Below are 26,155 nucleotides of genomic sequence, written 5' to 3' on the forward strand. Positions count from 1 at the left end.
CACGCCACGTCCATTGTGTTACTGAGCTGTGCCATGGGACTGTCCAGATCCTACCCCCTCCTAACTGTGAACCAAAAAGATTCACTTTGGGCACCATCACCAGCCCCTTCATGGGGTATGACAGTAATAAGACGTCATGCACATGACTGTGTGCATTGTCAGTGTGTGGTGTATCTCACTGCTAGTGCACTGACCCATTCATTCCTATGGCACATGACGGTGTATTTCCAATAGCACCCCCCTAACATCCCAATCATGGAAGCTGGAACTTCCTTCCCATGGGGGATGCAGAGGAACCTTCGGACCCCCATTCTCCTGAACTTTGGGGGTCCTCGTAGTCAGACCCCACATTGATCTGACACTGATCCCCTGTAATAATAAATTCCCTATAAATCCAGCACACTGGTGTGTGTCCCCGGCCTCAGGGTGGATTCACAGTTTGGCCATGGGGACCCCAGTATCCGGCATTTAAACTAGTGGTCTATGTGATGTGCCAAAGGGAACTTTATGGGCCCCCCCAGGATCCAGGACTAGGAAGTGACTGCTCTAACTATGTCCCTGGCATTAGCCCATGTGCTTGCCACCAAAGTAACCACATGCAGATGAATGGAGCTGAATGTTCTGCAGCCGACCTGTCGTTACTAGTCTATAGTCTCTGATGTCCAGATAGCAGACGTTACTCCCTGGCTCGGGCTGTCACTAGCCATGGCCACTGTACAGGAGGGTCTCAGTGGTCCCCCCTCCTCGCCATCACTTCTCGTCACTCCTCTCCCACCGAATCCCCCCAGACATGCGTCACTGTCGACGTCTACCACCACCCCTGTAACCCACCAATCAGAGCGCTCCGGGGGCGTGGCTCGCCCCGTGCCCTTCCCCCCCGCTCCCCGGTTCTCGGTATTCCTCGTCCCCCCCAGCCCCCGGTGACCGTGACGTCATGTTATTGCCAGCCGCCGCTTAGCCCTATACGATGAGGAGAGCCGGTGACTCCCGCCCTGAGCCCGGCGCCATGGAGGGGTTAGGAAAGAATGAATGACTCTGGGCGGGGCTGGCTCCTCCCCCGGGCTGTCGCTTATATTGCGCACACGAGGTCGCGGCTCTTAATATGGCGCTGAGGAAGATCTGACAACCGGCTTCACTAGCGACTGTCAGGACGCGGAGAGACGGCACACCGGGCACACAGTGGTGAGTACTTACCGGCCGCGGCCTGGCTCTGTGCTGTGTCTGCGGTCCCGTTATACCCCGGGGCAGGGTGCGGACTGCTCAGGTATTAGCCGATATCGTCTCTACTCACCGCTGATCATTTATAGATCGATTAGCTCTGACAATCAGCGATCGTTTAAGATCGGTCGATGAAAATTGGACAGATTCAAAATCCTCAGTCATCAGACTTGAAATCTGTGATTTGGGGCTGAAGAACAATTGTTTAATGTGCATTTTAGAACAATTGGGATTGTCTGTGTGTTGTCCCTTTAACCCTTATAGTGTCTGGGTGGCATATTCTGACCTGTGGATTGTTGTATCTAATCTACCCCATCAGTAATATGTGGTAGTGGGCCCTGTCTATGTGTTTGCTTTCCCTTGTCTTTTTGGGGTCGCCCCCTACCCTATAGCATACAATGCCAGTAGTGTTCCCCCCGCAGCAGTGGCATGTGGATGCTGGCAGGATACCCGCTAGTGTACGAGCTGTCAGTCTTCCTGTCTGATCTGCCAGCTGTCTGTGGCCTGTGTGTGAACACGTGGTATCCTCCTGAGCGGGGATTAATGGAGGGCCTGCTCTAGGCTAAAGCCGTGAATGTCTCCTCTACAGGGGGCGGGCGGGGGGTATATTTATTATTTAGTCTGTTGCCTCTTAATATTTAGTGTATGTAATAAATCCCATTACTCCATACAACAGCTCTAGATGTCTTGTGCCATCCTCCGTGGTCACGTGTGTAGCGAAGAAGACTTTAATATTTTTTGATAGGCGATTCTAGAAAGTTTTGCAAATCTGTCACTGAGTTTGGATCAGCCGTTGATCCTGTAGATACAGATGCCAGTGTGAGCCGTATTACAGGTTCTGTACGTCTTGGATAGCCGATACACCCAATCTCTTTATTTTGGTGAAGGTGGGGGTCCTAACAGTCTGACCTCTCGTGATTGAACGGGGAAATCCTCTGGGGGTGTTCACACGGTGCAGTTGAGGCAGTATTAACTATGCCCAACACTGTATTGGGGGAAACTGCATGAAAAACTCTACAGGAGAAACCTAGTAAAAGAAATGTGTACCTGTAAAATGAAGAAGCTGCATAAAAGTAGCCTGGGAGGGGGTTTCCAGGCTAAATAATGGATATCCTATCCCATCAGTTGCTGATTGGTAGGGGGGTCTGATGCCAGGCTCCCCTGCCGATCAGCTGCTTTAGTGAACACTGCAGTATGTGCCGAGTACCACGCCATACACTTGTATAGTGACTATCACTAGATTCACACAAGCGTTTCCTCTCCGTTCTGGTCTGTCGGAGGACAGGAAGAACAGACTGACCCCCAAAATAGCCGTATAACACCCGGTCTGACCTCACTGACTGTAACGGGGTCCATAATATTAATCGGCAGAGGAAAGAGTCCTCCATGCAGTATATTTGCCTCCACCAATTTGCAGGCAGACACTGTGACAGACTCGGGCTCAGATGTGCCTATGCCTTGCATGGAGGATCAGCTCATTGACTTTATTGGGACTGAGCTGCAATCGGGTCATGCGACCAATGAACGTGATGTCACATGGTCTTTAAGCAGAAGTGGTGCTCACTTTAAACAGCTGATCCCTGGGCATCCTGGGTGTTGGACCTCCACATGACCAATACTAAGGATAGGACATCAATTTAAAAGCCTCAGAAAACCCCTTTAAGTGCACCCTAGGCTTCTGCCAGCATGTCTTTTTTGTTTCTTGCCATCTTAATTCTGCCGTTTCGAGGCCTAGTGCCCTTATCCAATGTCCTTGACCGTGTGGTGGGCTAGGTGGCTATCGTGTGCCTAGACCGAACCCTACAGTTGTCCTTTGCTTACATGCAGTTAATAGTGGGCACTATATATATGTTTGGCATTGTGTTACTGATCTGGCCTCCTGTGTACTCTTGGCACCAGTGTGGCAGAGGTCGAGTACCTGGCACCCAGTACTCTGAGCCCATCGTGATGTTGACTTTTATGAATCTTAGTGGGTATGAGGAATCATCTGCCAGCCATTAATAACTTTAGTAGTTGTTGCATACAATCTTATCTATCGCCCTGATAAGTGCTGGCATTTCATTGTTCCGCTTGGAGATTACATGGTTAAATTATAACCAGTAGCTTGTGAATCGGAAATGTGTCTATAGGTTAACCCCTGTTGCTCGGGATGTTGACGTGACTACCTGCAGTTTTCAGTAGGTATCTGCTGGTGGGGGGGCCTGGGAAACCAAAGCCCTTTGGGTAATGCTGGACCAGATAGCTCTGGAGCGACAGGAAACCCTAAACCTGCCTTACACGTTTCTGTAGTTCTGCAAGTTTGCCCGCAGGAAGCCATGGAGTCAAGTTCATTCCAGCGCTTCCTTGTGATCTGCGGTGGTCATGGATGTGTGCAGCGGCGTCTTGGTCTGTCCTATACTGCAGTATATGTCCCTTCTTGTGAAGGGCACTCTCACCCTGGTGCTGTGCACACAGAAATGTGATGAATTCCATATGTAAGTCCCCCGCTCTGCCCCTTTGTCTCTGTCATGTGACCTTGGCCTTGGGAGAGGCACCTATTTATCAGTGTGGGAGGGGGCCTGCTGCTCCTGAGTGCTGGGGCATCCAGACTCAGCCGGTTGCTTCTTTGTGTAATAGAGGAAATGTCGTCACCTGGAGTGAGTCAGCCTGTGCTTGCCCCCCCAGCAGTACACATCCTCTATACTACGCATGCTGCTGCAGAATAACACATGCCAGTCTCCTGCATCGCTGTGTACTGCTACTCCATGTGCAAGCCTGTCTATGGCCACACCTCGCTCTTGTGCCTGCGCCTGCTAAGATTATGTCTTTCTCAGAAACTGTAGGACTAGTGCGGCCTGCAGCGCCAGCCGATCTGCCAACATTGATGCAACACTGCTCCATTTACTGCCAGTCCCGGCCCACTTCTTATAGGAGGCACAACCGCTCGGATAGGGCACGTCTAATGCATTGTATTGACCCAAGTAAAGTTTAGTATGGCTGACTCTGTAGAGTACTGAAAGAGTAGTATATGCGGAATACTGCCTCGTATCAAGCGTGGGGTAATAATATTGGGCATCACGGTGGCTCAGTGGTTAGTACTCTTAACAGGTCTCCGTGGGTTTCTTCCCACACTCCATAGACCTACTAATTAGGAGTTTAGTGTATGGGACAGTGACTGACGGGTCAAAGTGCTGCTGAATATGTTGCACTTTACAAGCAAGAGAAATAAAGAAGTCTGCAGTAAGGCCGACTATTGTATGTGCCAGCCCTCCCCCTCTCTGTATATGCATGTTCGATTTGGCCATGTATACATGTATTCTCAGAGGGGTAAAGCTGCTGGTGCTGGTATATATCCCATGAGAGCAAAAAATGGCGTGAGATCGCACCGCCAGATCATTTTCTCCTCTGGGATCTGCCATCAGATCTTAGCACCCCATACATATCAGACTTCAGAGTCAGCCGGTCCTTTTGGATGGTTTAGCCAATGTATATGGAATGGGCGGGGGGAGAGGGGGTAAGGCACTGCCGGAATACTGTACTCTATTGGGCATGTTGAAATTCAACTGCCTGACCCTTGATCCCTGACCTCTACCATAAGGGTTCTCTACATGTAGAGGAAACTCTACATCCTACTGTGGGAAGAGAAGTCCACTGTGGAGATGGCTGCCCAGGATGTGTCCACCTGCCACCAACTGAGGGGAAGATGAAACCCTATGGACAGTTCTACCCCAATACTGCTGCTTCTACTCTCCCATCCACCTCCATACGTCCCAACCCCCCTCCCTCCATACCCACCACTCTCTGCTTTGACATTGCCAAATGTCTATTCGGACTTGCCAATAAAGCTGATTTGATTTGTAATCAGGAGGCCCCATATACACTATGGGGTCATTGTCCTGCTCCGTTGGGTCACTTACATAGAGACTCCATTGACTGTAATGGGATCTCAGGTGTCTGTTCTTTAAAACTGAAACCACTGGCCAAAAAAGTCGAACTTGCATCTGGCGATTTTTGGACGCACGCTGCGATGGAGTAAGAACCTATTTATCATGCACATTGGGCGCTTCCTAGGTGCGCACCCTAAATGTAGATCACAAACTTGATGTAATCCCATCCTAACATGGATTCCAGGAGCTTTTTCCTGCATTTGTAGGTTGCCTTTGTATCAATGTCAGTGGTAAATATTCTATATAACATGAATATGGCTGCAGTATTGTGTCACACCGGTAGAGTCTTTCACAATGTGTAGTGGCGTGATCCCTACATGATGATCTGTGTGTATCACAGAAATAATCCCCATAAATGACTCTTATCATCCTGGCAGGATTATTTCACCATTTAATGCCTTTATCAATCCATTTGGCAGGGATGGGTTTGGCTCTTAGCACTAGTTTATTAGCATGTGACCTATTCTAGGGCTGTGCCATACCGGTAATGAGCCGTGAGATGCCAGGGGCGATGTTGTTTGTGGTGATTTTGCAACAATGTGATATATATATTGTAAATGCAACGTATGAGTCATGTACAAAGTAGCGAGGGGAAGTAACTTAGTAATAGCCGGGCCTGACACACATCATACATACTGTTGTGTATTAGGATGTAGCCTTGACTACCCAGTGTGGCTGACAGTCCCTCATGTGACTTACTAATGACCCATTATTAATAGTAAGGCTTTACAGACTGCAGCGCTGGAGGTGTCGCTGCCATTGTATGACATGTATGACAATGAGCCTGGTTTTCCCCCACACCCCATTTTCTGAGAATATGACACACTGAGCTGACAGTGTTATATTGGAAAGAGTTGTCTGGGTTATGGCGGAGATGTGAGATAATATAGTGGCACCCCAATCACTGTTGATCAGTGCTGCAGGCAGCTGTTTGATTTCAGCTCTGAGGGACTTTCTGGGGGGGTGCGGGACAGCAGCATAGACTGATAGGAGGAGGGGGTGCAGTAGATATAGCGCCATAGGCTGTGGTATAATAGGGCAGTATATACAGCAGCATAATGGATCCCATTAATGCTGGGGTCACTTAGACATCAAATGGGAAAGCTATGGCATTACGTATACATAGGTGGCTGGATATGGTGCATATATATTGAACTCTTATGGAGGCAGGAGGGGGGTCTTTTTATTTTGTGGGTTAAGAAGGTTTATACAGTGAGTTATAGATGTATAGAGTGTACCTACTTCAGAGGTGTGTGTGTGTGTATACATGGTATATACAAATGAATGGGATGAGGTACTGGGGTAACAGTGTATCCTTTGTATATCTAGATATACAGTATACTGTATGTGGTGTGTAACATAGATGTAGTGAGGTGTATGGGTTCAGATAATAAGATGTGTATATGGTATATACAGCTGGGTGGGATGAGTATATGAGGTGTATATACAGCTGTATGTGATGTATGTATTAGTATATACACTGTATGGGCTGTGGTAATTAGATATATATATGGTATATACAGCTCTATGTGATGTATATACACTGTATGGGCTGTGGTAATAAGGTGTATATATAACTATATACAGCTGTATGTGATGTATGTATTAGTATATACACTGTATGGGCTGAGGTAATGTGATGTATATATGGTATATACAGCTGTATGTGATGTATGTATTAGTATATACACTGTATGGGCTGAGGTAATGTGATGTATATATGGTATATACAGCTGTATGTGATGTATATATTAGTATATACAGTGTATGGGCTGAGGTAATGAGGTATATATATGGTATATACAGCTGTATGTGATGTATATATTAGTATATACAGTGTATGGGCTGAGGTAATGAGGTTTATATATGGTATATACACTGTATGTGATGTATATATTACTATATACAGTGTATGGTCTGAGGTAAGTGGCGCTCGCCATTCCCTCCTCCCATCAGGCTGCTATCACTGGTTTGTTCGAACAGCCGCGTTTTGGCGCCCATCAGGCTGTCCCCTCCCTCCTGGTCCCCTCAGATTAGCGCCTTTGTGCTATATCGGGCGGGAAGTGATAGCGCGGGACGCAGGGGACAGCTCGGCCGTCAGACCTCCGGTACACGGTAAGGATGTCCCGTTATGTGAGGACCGGAGACTGCTGGAGGACGCGCGGTCACCGCAGGAGACGGCGGCAAGGTCAGAGCCGCTGCGGTACCGATGCCGCGTCCTGCCCGGTCACTGAGGGAAGTTCTGGGATAACCGGCGGAGTGTAGCTGCGGTGCCGCCTAACACGCATGTGTCCTGGTGCCCGGCAGTGCTGAGCCTTGTAGTGCGCCGCCAGGGCTGCTGGCTACTTGTACGAGCCTTGTAGTGGGCCGCCAGGGCTGCTGGCTACTTGTACGAGCCTTGTAGTGGGCTGCCAGGGCTGCTGGCTACTTGTACGAGCCTTGTAGTGGGCTGCTGGCTACTTGTAGTGTCTGACTCTGTGTAACACTATCCTGCCCATCAGCTCTGCTCGGCTCCATTGACTTCTATGACAAGTGTTGTGTACCAGGACAAGGTGTGCCCACAGCCCAGACTGGCATCGGGTCACTCTGACCTGGGCTCGGGTTACTACAGGCAATAAGATCTGTTTCCTCCCATGTCTAAATAGTAGACAATGTTCTTGTTGTTCTGTTCCTCTGTTATCCCTCCTGAACAAGTGTGAATAAATTGACCGCTGGGTGTTACCAGATGGGGGCAGCACTTTATGGCCAGACTGTATAGACTGGGACTGGTAATACCCAGGTGTTTGTTTCCAGGAGGCATAATGGAGGAATTGTGCATCAATTATAAGAAAAGGGATTCCCCAAGTCAGGGGAGGGGCAGTCCCTCTCATTAAGTACTTGTATACCCACCTGGCAGGACCCCGAGTGATCAGGAGTAAGGGGGTCCTTACCATTGCCCCAATCACTTCTATGGGACTGGTGGGGTGCACAGGCTTCCGGAAGTGAATGGAGAAGAGACTGAGGAATGACTCCCCCACTCAGCTCACAAAAGGGTCATGGAGACCTTCTCGCTGGTGGTCGGTGGGGTCTCGGTGGTCTGACCAACACACTTAATTTACTTTTATATTAGTCAGAAGTCCCTGTACCTGACATGTGACTGACCTGAGTAACCAGGGGGTTCATGTGGAAAGTGGTAGGGGGCAACAATAGCCCTTTTGGGTACTGTTGGTGGGTTTTTGTGTAATCCCCATGTGGCATGATGTCAGGTGCCCCCTCCTTTCCCAAACCTATGACGTGATCAGGCAAGTACCCACTGGTCCAGCTTAAAGGGCGATGTAATGGGGGAGGGATGGCGGGGCTGATGAGCTCACGTGATTTAATTGAAACGTTCTTAATTGCTTGGCAACTGTTGGAATTCGTTTGTTTAACAAAATCATGATGGGATTAGGATTAGAGAGTTAATCCGACACTTTACGTTATGAATGTCTATAGGAACTTTTATTTTCTTAGTGACTTGAAATTCCTTACACTGGATATAAGGCTCAGCTCATTCACACTTAGAGCCTAGGTTGGAGGGATAGATCTCCTCCTAATATACACTGCAAACTTCTGCTGGATGGGTCTCACTAGGCTTTCAAGGACCACTTACTGTACCCTCCACTTGGGGTGTATGTTGGGACCCCTTCCTGATGTATATGCTAAACCTAGGCTTGTATAGGTGCCTGATGCATCACATGTCTGACCAGCCCTCCATTCACTTTCAGTAGGACACAGTGGAGGCCAAGCACCATGCTCTGGCAGTCTCATAGAAGTGACTGGATCAGTGGTCATGTGCACTGCCAATACATTCACAGAGCTTTCAGGGACCCCTCCCCCTTCCTTGAATCATTCAGGGGTCCCAGCAGTCATACACTCCTTCCCCTATGCTGTGGTTAAGGGTATGAGTCTTGTGCCCTGTACAGGTCTGCCAAAAATCGAACAGAAGGCACACTGATGGCAACATGTGCCATCTTTGTTCTGCACCAACCCCATACACTTCAGTGAACGAGCCCAGACAGAAATACAAACTCCGATTGTGAAAATGTAGCCTTAGGATTCTTTACCCTTATGTGAACTGAGCAGATGGTCTTCAGATGGCACCCCAGAAACACTAGCTTGGCAAACCAAGGGCTGCTCATTGGCATTAGATAGAGCTGCACTATTCAGAAGATGTGCCAAGGGGTTGGTGCATTTTTCTGGCCAGGGGTTGTCTAGCAGGGATCAACAGATCACTTGATTTCTTATGTTTGTTTCACATCTGTGCATGGGTTTTATGTTCAGGGGGCTGCTTGGGGACCCCCAAAACTGAAACCTAATCTACATTAAAATAGCGGTTACCTTATGAAACCTGCGGACCCCATAGACTAAAAATGGGGTCCATTTGGTTTCCACATGAAAAATGTGTAGAGAAAAGTGCTGTCGCTGCATTTTTCATGCAGAGAGGCGAACAGTCCCCGTACAGCACTGGTATGAACAGAGTCTTATCAATATCCGAATAATAAGTGCTGATAGGATGTCGCTGACTCCACCAATGAACAGGGCTCTGCTGCAATGGCCACTTTAATGGGCAACCACATGGGATGCCCTGAGTGTCATGGTTAATAATTTTTGTGCCAGTTTTATGGGGCATCTATCTAGGTATCTGCAATGCTAGCGGATATTTACTTGTGACTTTTATGATATTGGTTAGTTACAGGATGTTATTTGCCTTGTAAATGTCAGAACATTATACCACCGCCCGTCAAATATTCACGGATTAGCTCTTAATTGTAGATCCCTAACCATTTTATTAGGGTCAATGGTGGTTTTATGGCACAAACCGGATTTAAAACTCTTCAACCTGTTGGTCAATATAGGTCATTTCCTATACTGGATTGGCGCCAGATAATACACCCCTAGGATCATGGTGCCAGAGCAATCAAAAAGTGCCCTTATAAAGGGGCATTACTTGTGGTGTGGACTCACTGTAGCCAAAAGGGGTAGTTGGCTGCACACTTCTTGTCCGTTCGCTGAAGCCTTGTTTCTTGTCTCCTTTCAGAATGAAGAGTCTGCCTGATTCCTTGTTTTCTGCACCATGGAAGTTTCTTCACCTGTAACCCACCAGAGCCAAAGGAACTCTAAAAAGCCAATTTCCATACAGAGCAAATAGCAAAGACTTTTGACCGAGACTCTCGGCCCTATTTGAGTTTACTGCATATTTAATTTTATAGTAATTTATTGAATTATTTTCATACCTCACGTTTTTGTTTACATAGTAAGTATTTTATTTTTTTAAATCTATTTCCACGTTGAGCCAAAAAAGAAAAAAAAAATATCATGGAATCGACAACTATTTCCAGCGTAATTACCAGTACCCTCGGCTTCCAGGAGGGGGGTCCCCTGACGGCCTTCCTTTGGATGCTGGTGGTTGGATTTATCATAGCCTTTGTGCTCGCTTTCTCAGTCGGTGCCAATGATGTAGCAAACTCCTTTGGCACCGCTGTAGGCTCTGGTGTGGTGACCTTAAGACAAGCTTGCATTCTGGCGTCGATCTTTGAAACTGTGGGATCTGTGCTTTTGGGTGCGAAAGTGAGCGAAACCATCCGGAAAGGCCTGATTGACGTCACCATGTACAACACTACCCAGGAGCTGCTAATGGCTGGGTCCATCAGTTCTATGTTTGGTGAGTAGACATGGGCTTGTGACTATTGAAATGGTGCTTGTAGGGCCATCCCTTGTCACCTTTATCATCTGGGACCCCTATCGATCATGGGAATGAAGGTCACATGGCATTGCCCCTCCATTCAGTCTACGGGACTGTCAAAAGTAGCTGAGTGCTGTATTCTCTCTGTAGGTCCCTTAGAGATTGAATGGAGCAACAGTCCTCATGTGACTCTGTGTATTCAGTCTTGTACTCAGGACCCTGCTCATGATCCGTGGTGTTCCTAGCAGTGGGATCACACCATCGCCTTAGCTCAGGTTGGGTGATATTTGGGACAACACCTTCTGCGTAGCCCCCTCCTCCATACCAGGATAATTTTAAGCATCCTGCCACAATTGTATGCATCGGTTTTGTAGGGCATGGAGAAGGGAAACAGTTAATCAGACTCTCCTGGCTAGTGTCTGCAGGAATTGGATTGCCTCTGTGATCAGATGGCCCCACAAATACTATAATGCTGACTGTTTCTGCATGGATACTTGGTTTCTCTGCACTTAGCAGAAAACGCTGCCTCTTTGCAAATGACTATTGCATATTGCAGAATTGAGATCTGTTCCGTGTAGGATTGTAAAGAATGTTTCAGCCATTTGGTTACTGTAACAAACGGGATTGCTACTTTGCTTGAGGAATTTTTGCTGCAGTTTTTTTGAGCCAAAGCCAAGAATTGCTACAAAAGGAATGGAACAAAATATAGGAAGTTCTTATACTTCTCCCTTCTGCTCAATCCACTCCTGGCATTGGGTTTGGTTTAAAAAAATAAAATAAAATAAAAAAAAATCTGCAACTAAAAAGCTCAGTTTCTGCACTGTGGAGTCTCAGCCTAAAGGGTTTTTCCTTCTAATGATGCTTGTAGCCTGTTCAGAGTAAGGGGATAAGTGTTGTCACTAGCCTGGACCATGGGGAACCCAGAGATTACAAGCATTGTGTCCCCTATGAATAGTGGCGCTCCAGTGTCTTTTCTGACTTTCATATTTTCTTATATGCAATCCTTAACTTTGTGTTCTGTTTTAGGTTCTGCTGTATGGCAGCTTGCAGCGTCCTTCTTGAAGTTACCAATCTCTGGGACCCACTGCATTGTTGGCGCGACCATTGGCTTCTCACTTGTGGCGAAAGGACAGGAGGGAGTTAAGTGGACTGAACTGCTTCGCATCGGTAAGTACTTGGCTCTGTTCACATCAAACTCCTGTATCTATAATATGTGATTTCCCTGCCCCTTTAAGAGCTAGTTGTGTTGCGATGCTTTACTGACATCAGCTCAATATGAATTGCATGATGTCCAGGGACATGGGGGGGGGGGGGGTGCGAGCAGTCGTCACCGTTTTCAGCTATTCAGTGACACATTTCAGCTCATGTTTTAGGACTTGCCATAACCTGCACAATAAAGCGCCTCTGTTGCCCATGGGTAATGAATGTGAACAGCCTGTGCCCGTAACATCTCCAGATGGCAGCGGCTGCGATCGTTGGGTCAGGTATATTCCGATGCCATCTCTGCCTGTACTGAATGTTCTGGAAGCTGTGCTTTGTATACACGTGTTATCCATGGGGATTGGAGGTGCAGGCTATGAGAAGTCGTGAAACTTGAGGCTGGATAACACTTTTTTACTAAAGTCTGCACTGAAAGTTAACGCTTGCCTAGATAAATCCTGTATTTAGTCTGTCCTTCATGTATTTAACGTCCACAATATCTTCAGATAAGCAGGGTATATAGTAACATTATATAATCGTCTTTGTGGATGTTTTTCTCGCTCCCTTTCCCTTATTTATGCCGGATTGTAAAGTTTATCTTTTTACAATGCTATCGCATGTAGAAAATTAACTTTCTGAAGGAACCTGTGTGGTAGATGTACACATTGTCCTGGGAAAATAACTCTCTGCCCTAATCTTACTAAATATTTCATGGCCTCCCGTCATGGCTTATTCTCCAGCTTGATGTGACCTTTGTATGTTTCTAGGCCTGCTGATTTTATTTTGTGACTGATAAAAACAATATTGGTTAAGGGTAAATCCTCGAGGTAACGCTTTTTCGTTGCAGTCATAGTGTCCAGCAATGGTGTGAGCTCTGTGCACTGTAGTCTCTTGTTTATAATGGACTCTCACTAGAGATGAGCGAGTACTAGGAATGAATGGAAGTGGCTGGCACGCAGACTTTGCTGGCAGCCGGCCGCTTAACCCCCTGCGTGCCGGCCGCTTCTATTCATTCCTATGGGTGCGTGCTATTCCAAACGGGAGTTTTGAATAGTACTCGCTCATCCCTAATTCTCACATTACTGAGAACATGTGGTCTGCAAGGAATCTTATTAATGTTTACTGGGGATCCATCATTATGATGGGGTGGACAGAAATAGCGCTGCGTGTAGTGAAAATCTTTATCAAAAGAAACCAAGCTTCTGAGTATACGTATAGCTAAGTGATTGTATAACACATGGTAAATGGTACTATCTCTTCGCGGTATACACTAACCTTGCATTGTCTCCTCCTTCTAGTGTTGTCCTGGTTTATCTCTCCTCTGTTGTCTGGAATCATGTCTGCTCTTCTGTTTTTCCTTGTAAGAATGTTCATCCTTCGCAAGGTAAGGATTTCGTATTGTTCATAAAGACTTCTTGCTAAACCTTTGCTCAAGAATATGATGTTGGTCACATGTAAATGGTGTTAAATGACTGAAGGGGCAGGATTAAAGTGCAGTGGTCCAGACTAGAAGGAGAAGAAAACCGAGGAGCCATTGCCTCTTAAACTTAACTACTAGAGATGAGCGAGTAGTATTCGATCGAATACCTCCTCGCCATAGGTATCCATGTAAGCGGCTGAACACCAAGGGGTTAAGCGCATCGAATATTCAATACATTTAACTCCTTGGTGTTCGGCTACTTACACGGATACGTATGGCGGGGAGGTATTTGATCGAATACTACTCGCTCATCTCTAACTACCAAATCATTAACCCTTCACAGGACTCTCCACAGCAGCAGGCACACATGAGCCGCACGAATCCCTAGTAACGGCCGGAGGGAGTAGGGAGCGGCAAGCTTCCTGCTTCACCATTGTATTCACCTTGTTTGCATCTTGAGGACTCGGCCATCTTCCCCACTTGGCCACATATTCCTCCTCTGTTTTTTCTTTGAAAAAGGGCAGTGGATGGAAAATTATAAGTAGTGTCAAGACAGTTTGGCACCTTTTGCAAAATCTTAGTCGTGTTGCGACTGTTTTGGCCACCTTGTGAATCCCTGAAGTGTAATAGACCATACTAAATCTGTAGCCCTGTTGCTCTGCACATGACTGTTGTGTTTTGTATTTTTAACCATGCAAGACTGAGTACAATATTTGTAGCTGACTGTAAGGTTTTGTTAATGCCTTGCCCCCTCAATTGCTAGAACAAGGGTCTCCTGCTCCCAGTTCTGTCTCACTAGACAAACCTGGTGAGAAACTTGAAAGATGTGGTGCCCCTTCATTCATAGCCTATGAGAGTGAACCAGCACCACCTACAATAGTCAGGTATTATGTGCTGTGGTGTTTGTTTTGCCACCTCTTGTGGTACACGAATCCTCGCTGTAGGGTGGGACAGTTTTCTGCAGCATTGCTTAGAAAGCAGTTCTGACTTTTTTTTTTTTTTTTTTGCACGTCTGCTAAATCTCTTCCCCCCCCCCCCCCCCTTTACTGCACAGCAACTTCCATCATGTATATAACATGAGCTAATAATAGTTGGCTGGAAAAATCATTACGCAAATGTGCTTTTATTTGCCTTGTTTTACATGAATCTGTTATGCTGAATAAAGTACAGCCCGATCATTTGGTTTGTCACTTGTGAAGTAGAAACTATATGTAAGCACATCCTTGAATGATCTTGGCACTTTATATGGTACTGTGCGCACAGACGGTTCTCCCCTAACCATGCTCATCTGAAGCCTTGCTGATCATGCACAGTCCTCAATGACCATGAGAGGGCATAAAGTGGAGTCACAAGCGCTGCATCTGTGCATGACTGGAATAGCAGGCTGCAGCTTCAGTAGTTATACCTGCAAAGATGAGCATCCATATTAATGAGGAAACCTATTAATATACTTGCCTTAATGGTGGGGATTTGCATATGTCACAAATGAGCTATGGTGGTTTGCTGGTAATCCTTGTCTACACTTTGACACTACGGATTGCAGGTAGCTTGCATAATTAAATTAGGTGGGGGGGAGGTTTTTTTTTTTTATTGTGTTTATTTTTATGTGTCACAAAAACCAGAGAACTTTGCAACACACACAGCACAATTCCGCTCTATTTCAATGGGACAGCTTTCCCGATCTGTGCCCCGGGTGAAGCTAGCGGTCCCAGTACCGCAGCTCATCAGTCAGAAGGGCGTTCCTGACAGACTGTCAGGAACGTCCTTCTTCACAGCAGCGCCTATAGTGCTGTAAAGTGTGAGCGGGGAGGAACGCCCCCTCCCCTCCCGATAATACTTATCTATGGACGAGCACTGTGAGCAGAGGGAGGGGGCGTTCCTCCCCGCTCACACTGTACAGCGCGATAGGCGCTGCTGTGGAGAAGGATGTTCCTGACTGACTGTCAGGAATGCCCTTCTGACTGTAAAGAGCTACAGTACTGGCACCAATAGCTTTTTACCTGGGGCACAGATCGGGAAGCCGACAGTGCACTGAATTCCAGCAGTATATAAAACTGCCTGTGCCCCAAACCATGAAAGGTCCTCTTTAAGAATACTGCCCCACATGGTAGGCCGCAGCAAAAAAAAAAAGCACTGCGCAAAAATCGTGGTGTACTTTCTGCTTCCATTATAACTATGGAGGTACATTCCTTATCAGTTTCTCTTTCAAGTGTGAAGGGAAACCACGCAAACACAGGGGGAAAAAAATAGTGAGTGTTATCCTTGGCAGGATTTAAACCCAGGGCTCCAGTACTGTAAGGCTCCAGTGCCCACCTTTGAGTCACTAGAGTCCATCCACTTGCAGTGACTGTAAAACATTATGGTTTTTGCAGTGGCTTGTATGCCATGTGGGGTTCTGGCCTAAAGTAGAATTGGTGACTTCCAATAACCACTAATAGTTCAATTAGTTTTTGTTTTTTTGCAGCTATAGACTGTGTCCCTCTTGTCCAGGTACTAATTTTGTGATTCTTGCTTTTATTTTAGCCTGACCCTCTACCCAATGGATTGCGTGCCCTGCCTCTATTCTACGCGTGTACGATCGGTGTAAACCTGTTCTCCATCATGTACAGCGGTGCACCTCGTGAGTAACTTTTACTATGCACTAGGTCTTTTGCCTCTGGCACTTGTTCTTGAGCCCGCCATTAAATGCACAATTTACTACTTTTACTTTGCAGGACAGAAATCTTCTAGAAGTTTGCTGGCCTGTGCCCATACAGAAGGCTGCAGGCTAGTGTACGCTGACATATCTAACCTAACTAGTTAACCAACTTGGCTGGATTTACTCCAGCCACTTCCTCCCAGTTCCTTCAGTGTACTTATTCCTCCTCCTCTTCAGCAGTGATGATGGCTATGAAGATCCTATCCTACAGAAGACTCTCATGTTTATGACCCCCTCCCCCTTACAACCTCTGACTTGTGATGTAGACGTACACTTCTGTCAATTACTGAAATTCCTACAAAGCATTCTCTAGGAAGGAAGGTGGCAGCGTAATGATCGAATACTGAAGTCTTGCAACTTTCTAGCACTTTGCATTTTGCAGACCACGGACATCACAGTGGGTCTGTGGAAGCTAAAACAGACTGCACACAGATGAAAGTCTGTGTCACTTCTGGTGTCAGGAGGCAGCTGGATCAGCTGACTTGTGTGGGGTTCCCACTGATCTGATGATGACCTGTCCTGTGGATCACTGGGGGGCTGATAAACCTCTAGGCTAGGGCTACACAGCAAATTAGGCCATTGTGCAACCAAAGATCATGGTCACCCTATGACTCCTTCACTCATGTTAGTTACTGGAGTCGCTTTGCAACCCAATGGTGCCACAACTATTCTAAAAAGGGTTGACCAATGTTCCACTTTTTTGTGATGCGACTCCAATCATTGACTTGAGTGAAGGGGTCACAAGGCGCCCCAGCGATCTTCAGTCAGCGTGGCTATCCATAGTCGAGGGTTCCATGCAAAATGCTGCAGTTAAAACAAAAAGCCAAACACACCTGAAATGGCATTTTTCATTGAGTTTTTGCGATTCTGCAGTAAATGTTAACCCCTTAGCGACCCTTGACGTAACTGTACGTCATGGGTCGCATGGGGATGTATGGAGCGAGCTCACACGCTGAGCTCGCTCCATACACGGAAGATGCCGGCTGTATAATACAGCCAGGACCTGCCACTAACAGCAGCGGTCGGTGCCCGAGCCGATTGCTGCTGTTAACCCTTTACACACTGCGGTCAAACGCGACCGCAGCGTGTAAACAGCGCAGGCGGCATGGGCGCCGCCATGTTTCGCCGATCGCCGCCCTCCTGAACGTCACAAGAGGGCGGTGATCGGTTGCTATGACAGCCGGAAGCCTATTGAAGGCTTCCAGGCTTGTCTCTGCACTAGATCTATTAGACGATGCCAGAGGCCAGAGGCGTCGTCTAATACAAGTGCTGCGATTTTCCTATTCACTGCAATACTGTAGTATTGCAGTGAATAGTATGAGCGATCAGACTCCCTAGGTTTCAAGGTACCTAAGGGGTCTGATCATAAATGTAACAGAAGAAAAAAAGTTTTTAAAAGTATTAAAAAAATAAAAAAAATAAAAAAGTTCAAATCACCCCCCTTTCCCTAGATTAGCTATAAAAGTAATTAAAGAACATTAAACATAAACATATTAGGTATCCCCGCGCTCCAAAATGCCTGAACTATTAGAATATTAAAACATTTATCCCGTACTGCGAACGGCGTAGCGGCAAAAAAATAAAAACCGCCAAAAAGCGTTTTTTTCAACACTTTGCCTCCTATAAAAAATTGAATAAAAAGTGATCAAACCATCGGATCTTTCCCCAAATGGTATCAATAGAAACGTCATCTTGTCCCGCATAAAAAGACACCACAACCAGCTCCATACATGGAAATATGAAAAAGTTACAGGTGTTAGAACATGATGACACAAATTTTTTTTTCTATCTTGCAAAGTTTATCATTTTTTTTAAAAGTATCAAAAAATTTCAAATACTATATAAATTTGGTATCGCCGCGTTTGTACTGACACGTAGAACACAGGTAACATGTCATTTGTACCAAACAGTGAATGCTGTAAAAATTAAACCCATAAGAAAATGGCGCAAATGCATTTTTTCTCCAATTGCGCCTCATTCTGAATTTTTTTCCAGCTTCCCAGTACATTGCACAGCATATTGAATGGTGCCATTACAAAGTACAATTTGTCCTGCAAACAATAAGCTATCATGTGACTCTGTGAACTGAAAAATGAAAAAGTTATGGCTCTTGAAATGTGAGGAGGGAAAAACGAAAATGCGAAACCAAAAAATGGCCTGGTCCTTAAGGGGTTAACATGCTGCCTTCTTCAAAAATTGCTCTTCCGCAGTGTGTGGATGAGATTGGTGAAATCTTATTGCTGGCACTGTGAAATGCTGAATTTCTGCAGTGTGGGGCCTTAGTTACAGCAGTCCAGGGATCTTGTAGGCAGGCATCATTCTGCTCTGAGAGCACACGCATACACGTCACTGGCTTGATGGACAGCTGGTAAAAACTAGAAAGCTTCCTTCTCAAGTGTCTAATCTGTCTTGCATCAGAAACCTTACACCTGCTAAGAGATTAGACATAGCTTGACAGTGTTTCATCATGAAGACCATAGATGAGCCTGAAATCTGCCTGTATTATGCGGTAGTTATCGGACAGCTGCTCTGTAGCCTGGCCCACTCCAGGTCAATGAGACTGGGTGCAATACCAGGTACAGCTGTTAGTTTGGAGTGCGGAGCTTCATCGATCATGAAGTTTGCCAAAAGCTCCTCCTCTTTTGGCTTCTGTTAGACCACCATATGTTGTGGGGTTGAATGATCCCTCCACTGTATAGAATATAACCTACTATGCTATCCTACGTATCGTATTCTGGCATCCTGCAAACTGTGCAGTACACATAGGATCTTATAGCCATACAGTTGCAGCATCTGCCAGGAATAAATCTTTTGGATCCTGCAAGATGCCTAAACCACGAATAGCTAGTCTTAGTCATTGGATATTGGGCCTATAACCTTTTAGATTTGCAGTACTCAAGTGTCAGGATCCACTATAGCAGGTCTGTCAACCAGTAGTCACTGCAAATAAATGGTTTAAGCGCAGACCCTGCTCTTCCATCTGGACACCTCTTCTCACACGGCCGGTTAGGGTTTACTGTAGCACATGGCCCTGTTGATGCTGCACCTTTGGGATGACTCCTGTTCAGTCTCTGACTTGGCAGCATCCAGAACTGTATATGCTGCAGCCACTTTCTTGTCCATCCACTGATCCTGATGGTGCAGGGAGGCACACCATATTGGCAGAGGGTTAATACTCTTAATGAAAAGTGTCAGGCACTCTTCCTGCAAAAAAAAAACAAACAAAAAAAACCCTTCCAGCACCCATGAGGCCAAATGCCTGTTTTGCACCCCATGCAATTTCTTTCTCGAGGATCCTAATGATGGAGCAGACGTCTTATTAATGACAAATTCCAGCTACAAATTCCATATAGAGCCAGCATTTGGAAACTTACTACATTATCATGCCTTTACTTAGCCATGGTACAAGGCTGCGATAGGTGGATGGTAGTAAGATTTATATCCCAGGACCCATTGACAACCTCTGACAAATCTCTGCCTCGTTCCCTTCATCGTGTGATCTGGAGAATCCTATGGGCCCTTTGTTGACTCCTTAATGATGTAGAAGGAATGGCTTTCATATGTGTCTGTTTTTTTCCCCCCCTCTAGTGCTTGGCTTTGACAAGATTCCTCTATGGGGCATCATCCTGATCTCTGTGGGTTGTTCTGTCATATGCGCCCTGGTTGTGTGGTTCGTTGTGTGCCCCAGAATGAGGAAGAAGATAGAGCGTAAGTGCCACCTCTCTGTACTGTTGTGTAACTTGTAGTCTGAACTGGGGCGTTAGCGTTATTTTTAACATGTTAGCCAAATTAAAGGAGAAAGAAAGCTTATGCAACTGCTATTAACCTGCTAGAAAAAGAATTTAAGTCAGTATTTACTGCATATACCTTCAGGTGTAATATAGGTCTCATTTGGACTTGGTTACTTCACCATGGCACCTTCCTCTGGCTGAGAACACCATAGTCTTACTGCTCTTATAGTAAAGTCCTCTCATCTATCAAGAATCCTTCTTTTCCTTTAGACGGAGGATGCCACCTGGTTAGAATTACATCCTACCTAGCTTAAATACTCCTAAGTGTGTGTATTTTAGCACATTGATTAGTTCCACGTAAGGACATAAATGTGAACAAATAATGATCAGAATCTCAGAAGTGCAGCCTTTGGATTTTGGTCTCCATAACTGCTTGAAAGTCCATTGCTGACATAACATGTAGTGATAATTTAAGGTTGAATCCATATCCTGAAGAAAAAATAAAAACATGGTTGTCCATTTCTCAGGTGAAATAAAATCCAGTCCGTCTGAATCTCCCTTGATGGACAAGAAGAACATGGACCAATGCCACATCCTGAAGCCAGAGCCAGACGTGAAATTGCCTATTGAGTGTGGCATCGCTGCAGAGACCAAAGTGCCCATTTTAGACATGGTGTCTGCGCCATCACGGGCTGCAGAGGAGCGCACTGTAACCTTCAAGATGGGCGACATTGATGACGTTCCAGAGAGAGAGAAGTGTCAGAGCATGGAGACAAACATTGACCAACCTATGAATGGTAAGTGAAACCTTAAGAGTCTACACTGGCAACACTATCAGGAGGACAGGGGAGAAGTATATAATTATTGGGGGTCCTACTGTAATCATGAGACTGGGGGTTGCAGCGTGCCCTTTTTTATGTGAGTTTGTTAGCTCCATAAAGTGGTGGCCAACATGCGGAGGGCTGTACCTAACTATAAGATTGCATGTATACCTCTGACATGTGACTCAAAGGCCCAGGTGGTGAGAAGTTTGTTCCCAGTGCTGAGGGTATAAGGGTATATCTGTGCAATATACTGTGCCCAATAACATCTAGGACATGTTTGAGAGGGGGGGGGACCTTTGCATGCTCGAACCCCAGCTGTATTCTGAAGGTAGACACAGTACAGCTAAGGCATTGTACGGTTCTTTAGAGGTCTCTGTAAAAACTGGTGGCACCTAAATTGCTTCTGTTCCCCTGGGTGTGCACCTTTCATTTGTTTTGTTTCCTTTTGCCACCTTGAATGATTAGTGTCAGTTGCACCTACAGCAAATTCATGTGCCCTTTATCACCGTTCGCTCAGTTTCCAAGATCCACCCACCGTTCCATGGATTTTGTCACATAGCCACATGACAACTTGTAAAATAAGCTTTGTTCCATGTGAAACAGTCAAGTCTGTTCCCTTCAGTATTCAGCAGCCTCAAAACCTCTTTTTATGTCAGTAGATGACTTAAAGGGGTTGTCTGGGATTCGGGGAAGGCTAGAAAATGATTCCTATTCTACGTTCCTTCATCCTCCCCTCTGTTCCTGCACTGAGCCGGCCATTACAGCGCTGATGTCACGTCAACGAGACCCCTGCGATCAGCTTCTCTACCTTTTGTAAACCAGTGTTTGGTTCCTGTGGTCTCGTGGATGTGATGTCACAGCCGCAGCCACTGTCTGTACACAAACAGAGGAGAGGATACAGAGAATTGTGAATGAGGTTTTTATTTTCTAACTTCTTAAATCTTTGTAGAAGGAAAGTCATTTGACTTACTCCAGAGATTGCCACATGCCTGTCCTAATGGAGAATTCCTGTAACGGTCCACCCCTTCAGCACGTGTTAGGATGGATTTGTAGTAATGTGAGATTTTTGCCTTTCACCTACTTTCTCCTGTTCACTTATTTGACGGGCTGTTTACCCTTTCAGGCGTGACTTTCACGTGAGGCGAGGCACGACTCGACTCTGCTCTGAAAGTTTAACATTGAGAGAACATAAAAGCAGTTTATATATAGATGTGTTAAATATTCTCCCAGTCTCTTTAGTGAACATTGGAAGCAAATGAATCTAATCCAAAAGCTGCTGCCCATCACTGCCACCTATAGGCCAGGCGTTTAATTGCAACCAACTATTATTTTCAAGGTGTCAGCATCAGAGGAGCAAAGAGGGGAACATGACAAGTAATTGTTATGTGAACAACAAGTACAAACTAGGCTCTATTCACACACAGAATTCACATGGCCATGAAAAAGTAGGGCGCCTCTAGTGCTTACAGAGTAATACATTTTATTTATATAGCGCCAACATACTCTGCAGCGCTGTACAATTTGTAGGGTTCAGGTACAGACAAAAAAAAATACATTACAAGGAAAGTCAATTAACACAATGGGACTGAAGGCCCTGCTCACAAGAGCTTACAATCTATGAGCAGAAACTCTGTTCTCTTTTCACAGACCCAACATTTCATGGAAAGTTAGTGTTTCTATGGTATAAACACCACATGGGATAGCAACTAGGCACAGTCATGTGACCATAGCCCTGGTCTGCAAGTATCATAACCAAACTACTGTAGACCTCCTGTCCATTCAGGAAACTGCACAGGAGCAGATGGGGAGATCAGCGCTCTAGAAGGGAGCACATAACTTCACAATGAAGCTTAACAAATTGTAAGGTTGTTTGTTTTTCCCTACTACCTTTGAAAAGGCGCCTGTATTTAGTATAACCTATAAGAGTTTTGTGTTTTATTTTTTGTCTCTTTTGCACATTAAAAAAACCCAAATTAAATCTGAAATTTATTGTCTCAGGAGCCGTGCAGTTGCCAAATGGAAACCATGTCCAGTTCAACCAGACCATCAGCAACCAGATGAGTTCCAATGGGCAGTATCAGTATCACACTGTGCACAAAGATTCCGGTCTCTACAAAGACTTACTGCACAAACTGCACTTGGCCAAAGTGGGAGACTGCATGGGAGACTCTGGAGAGAAGCCGCTCCGCCGCAACAACAGTTACACCTCGTACACCATGGCAATCTGCGGGATGCCTCTGGATTCCTTCCGAAACAAGGAGGCTGAGGCGCGCCCAGAGGAAGCGGAAAAACTAACCTGGCATGCAGGCGATGGGAAGAAGCGCGTTCGTATGGACAGCTACACCAGTTATTGTAATGCTGTGGCTGATGCACACCCGGATGTTGGCACAGAAGAACAGGAAGAGGGTTGTATAGAAGAAGAAGAAGCTGCTGACAGGAAAAGCAATAACTCCTCACTAGAAGAGTGGTATGACCAGGACAAGCCCGAGGTGTCTCATCTCTTCCAGTTCTTACAGATCCTTACTGCCTGCTTTGGCTCTTTTGCACACGGTGGAAATGATGTCAGGTTAGTTGGCAGGGCAAAAACAAGGAATTTTCTTTTTTAGCTTTGCAGTGTAAATATTAAGCATTGTCATATATTATATAGCAATATAAATTAGTCTAAACTGCGGAGAAACGTATATAAATTCTCAGTTTGTCTATTCTAGAGCAGTGTGTCATTTTCTTAGTATTCCTAGAAACTGTTTCTGCTGGAAATAACTGTTCTTCTTTTGCCACCTGCAGCAATGCCATCGGTCCATTGGTCGCTCTCTGGCTGGTTTATGAGACTGGAGATGTCACCACAAAGGCCCCCACCCCTATTTGGCTGCTCCTGTTTGGAGGAATCGGTATCTGCACTGGTCTCTGGGTCTGGGGACGAAGGGTTATCCAGACGATGGGCAAAGATCTGACCCCGATTACCCCCTCTAGGTAAACTAAACTTCTCAACTTGGATTGAAAAAGACTATGTGAATAACTGAGGGGGTTCAGATGTCTTTCTAAAACAAGGTGTCTGAACCCCCCCACCCCCTTATCCCCATGACTTAACTATCCATGACCTTATAATGGGGTCTTCAAAAAAAAAAAAAAAAAAGAGAGAGAGATATTTATCTATCTATCTAATCTATCTATCCTGGAAATTCCCCCTTATAAAGTTTTATATTAGTTGAACGCCAACCCTGGGCTGTAAGTAATGTGTGTTTGGTTTTTTTATATTTCAGTGGCTTCAGTATTGAGTTGGCTTCTGCTTTGACTGTCGTCATTGCTTCAAATGTTGGGCTCCCCATCAGTACGACACATTGTAAGGTGAGTGGAAATGATTGATACTTCATGAGGTTTGTGGGCTGATTACACCCCCACCCCCAAACTATTGGCAGCCCCCAGCAATCAGCGGTCTGAGGCCATAGCAGGATCCAGATACCATATGCAACTGCTCCATTAACTTGAAAGAGACAGATGCAGTACAAAATATAGCACTGTGCCTAATAATGGAGGCCAAACCACACTCCCAAACACAGTGGCCCTATCAAACAAGTGCTTGGTGGAGGAGCTAAGAGTGATACTGGAAAGGCACAGTGGGGATCGCTGATGTAAGCCCTGGTTCTCATCTGCATTTGGGTCATTCCGTTCCCCTATCCGCATGAAATATGCAGAGAGAAGTCCTGCAAGCAGCGCTCTACATATATATATATTTTTTATTTATTTTTGTGTGGAAACCTCACGGACCCCATTATAGTCTATGGAGACTGCAGGTTTCCTTGGGTAATCGCTTCTTAATGCAGGTAGGTTTCCATTTGGGGGTCTACAAGTGGCCTTCTCGACTGAAAACTCAAACACAGATGTGAACTGGGCCTAAGAAATACTTATTTTATTGACCTGTTTGCCATTTTTCTACAAAAGTCCTTTTGGGAAACTTCTTTAAGCTATGGTAACCTAGTAATCCCACGTATAGTACCCTATTGTTTGGAGGGTAATGTGTGAAATTACAAAGACACTAAGCGCCTCCTCTTCTCCCCACAGGTGGGTTCTGTCGTCTCCGTCGGATGGCTAAGATCTAAAAAGGCTGTGGATTGGCGGCTCTTCAGAAATATCTTCCTGGCTTGGTTTGTCACGGTCCCAATTTCAGGCTTGATCAGCGCCGGTATCATGGCAATCTTCAGATACGCAATCCTTTAAATTATGATGTGATGCCGCATCGCCTGCTATCTGAGATCTCCGCTCAGGACTTACAGATCCCCTGCACATATCTCATCGGTGCAATGCAACTAGCAAAAGGATGCAAGAGACTGTCCTCATCCACCCAGTTCCTGCAGAAGGGGCGTTAGTTATCAGACCTGGAATATGCAATGTGCCCATTCTGTCAGGGACGGGGGGGAAAATAGAACTGAGGAGAGTAGAAAGTGGCTTTAAACAGGATTCTCTTTCCCCCTCCCCTCCCCCCCCTCCTCCCCTTGTGCTGTAAAACTGCTTTAATGCGCTAGAATATTACAAATCAACCCAATCTACCTGTATACACATCCAATCATTCCTCAGTATTAATGTTCTCTGTACATAGACCCGCTTGTACGTCCGCCTTTTCTTTCCCACTGTTTAATGTTTGTGCATCTTGTTTGTATCACACAGGAGGATTTTGTTTGTTTTTTTCTATCTCTCATATGTTTCTTTGCTGCCTTCTAGCCCTGCGAGTTATTGCCTAGCAGCATGGCAGTAGAATGGGTGAGGAGGATGAGGATTTACCTCTTCAATCCATGACTAGATTTAGCAGACTTCTTACGTTTTAAGCAAATCTGGGAAACCATGATTTTAATTTTTTTATTTTATTTTTTAAATAAAGAATCCAGAATATATCTTTGAGGATGTGCTGTCTGAGATGTGGGGTGCGCGTGTACCCCAGGATGAAATTGCAGTTTCAGTAACTCAGTAAAGTTGTGACAATGCAAATGTGGGGGAATCCTGTCCTGCATAGTGTCCATTTCACTGGTTTGTGATCAGCTTCTGTTACTGGTGAAGTCGAATAAAGTAGCACTACTTCAACAACCAACTTTATTGCAGCAGTGTCTTCCCTGCTTGGCGTAAATGTTAACAAAAACAGCATGGGGATTTATGGGAACAGTACACAAATCCACATTAGATGACCCAAAACTAGGATCATGATGGTGTAATCTTAAGATGGACCTCCTTGTTACACTTACAGGGTCCCATGGAGGTTTAGGAATACTAGGACTACTGAAATTCTCAATTGGAAACACAAGATGGCACTTATCTGAAAGGGGGATATCATACAAATATACAGGACATGGTCAAACTTCAATTTTAGGGTATGTTCAGACTTTGCAGATTATCTGAACATGGCAGGTTATCTGGAAAGTGAATAACATTTTAACAGGAAAAAAATTGA

At 45.6% G+C, this 26,155-nt stretch overlaps 1 protein-coding gene across 2 annotated transcripts; it reads left to right on the top strand.

Annotated features, from left to right (window-relative positions):
* The first annotated feature begins 1,036 nt into the window (after positions 1-1,036).
* On the top strand, positions 1,037-25,791 carry SLC20A1 (solute carrier family 20 member 1). 2 transcript variants are annotated; one of them, XM_075272939.1, is made up of 11 exons: positions 1,037-1,182; positions 10,201-10,824; positions 11,872-12,012; positions 13,344-13,429; positions 15,989-16,085; positions 19,752-19,871; positions 20,422-20,691; positions 22,717-23,284; positions 23,503-23,688; positions 23,979-24,063; positions 24,778-25,791. In XM_075272939.1, the coding sequence occupies exons 2-11, from the start codon at positions 10,479-10,481 to the stop codon at positions 24,931-24,933; spliced, it is 2,055 nt and encodes a 684-aa protein (XP_075129040.1). In that variant the 5' UTR covers positions 1,037-1,182; positions 10,201-10,478; the 3' UTR covers positions 24,934-25,791. The 2 variants fall into 2 exon arrangements, with proteins under 2 accessions (XP_075129040.1, XP_075129041.1); XM_075272940.1 differs by lacking the exon at positions 1,037-1,182 and adding an exon at positions 7,157-7,259.
* Positions 25,792-26,155: the final 364 nt, after the last annotated feature.

The sequence above is a fragment of the Leptodactylus fuscus genome, chromosome 5 (assembly GCF_031893055.1).
Source record: "Leptodactylus fuscus isolate aLepFus1 chromosome 5, aLepFus1.hap2, whole genome shotgun sequence".
NCBI classification, from domain to species: domain Eukaryota; kingdom Metazoa; phylum Chordata; class Amphibia; order Anura; family Leptodactylidae; genus Leptodactylus; species Leptodactylus fuscus.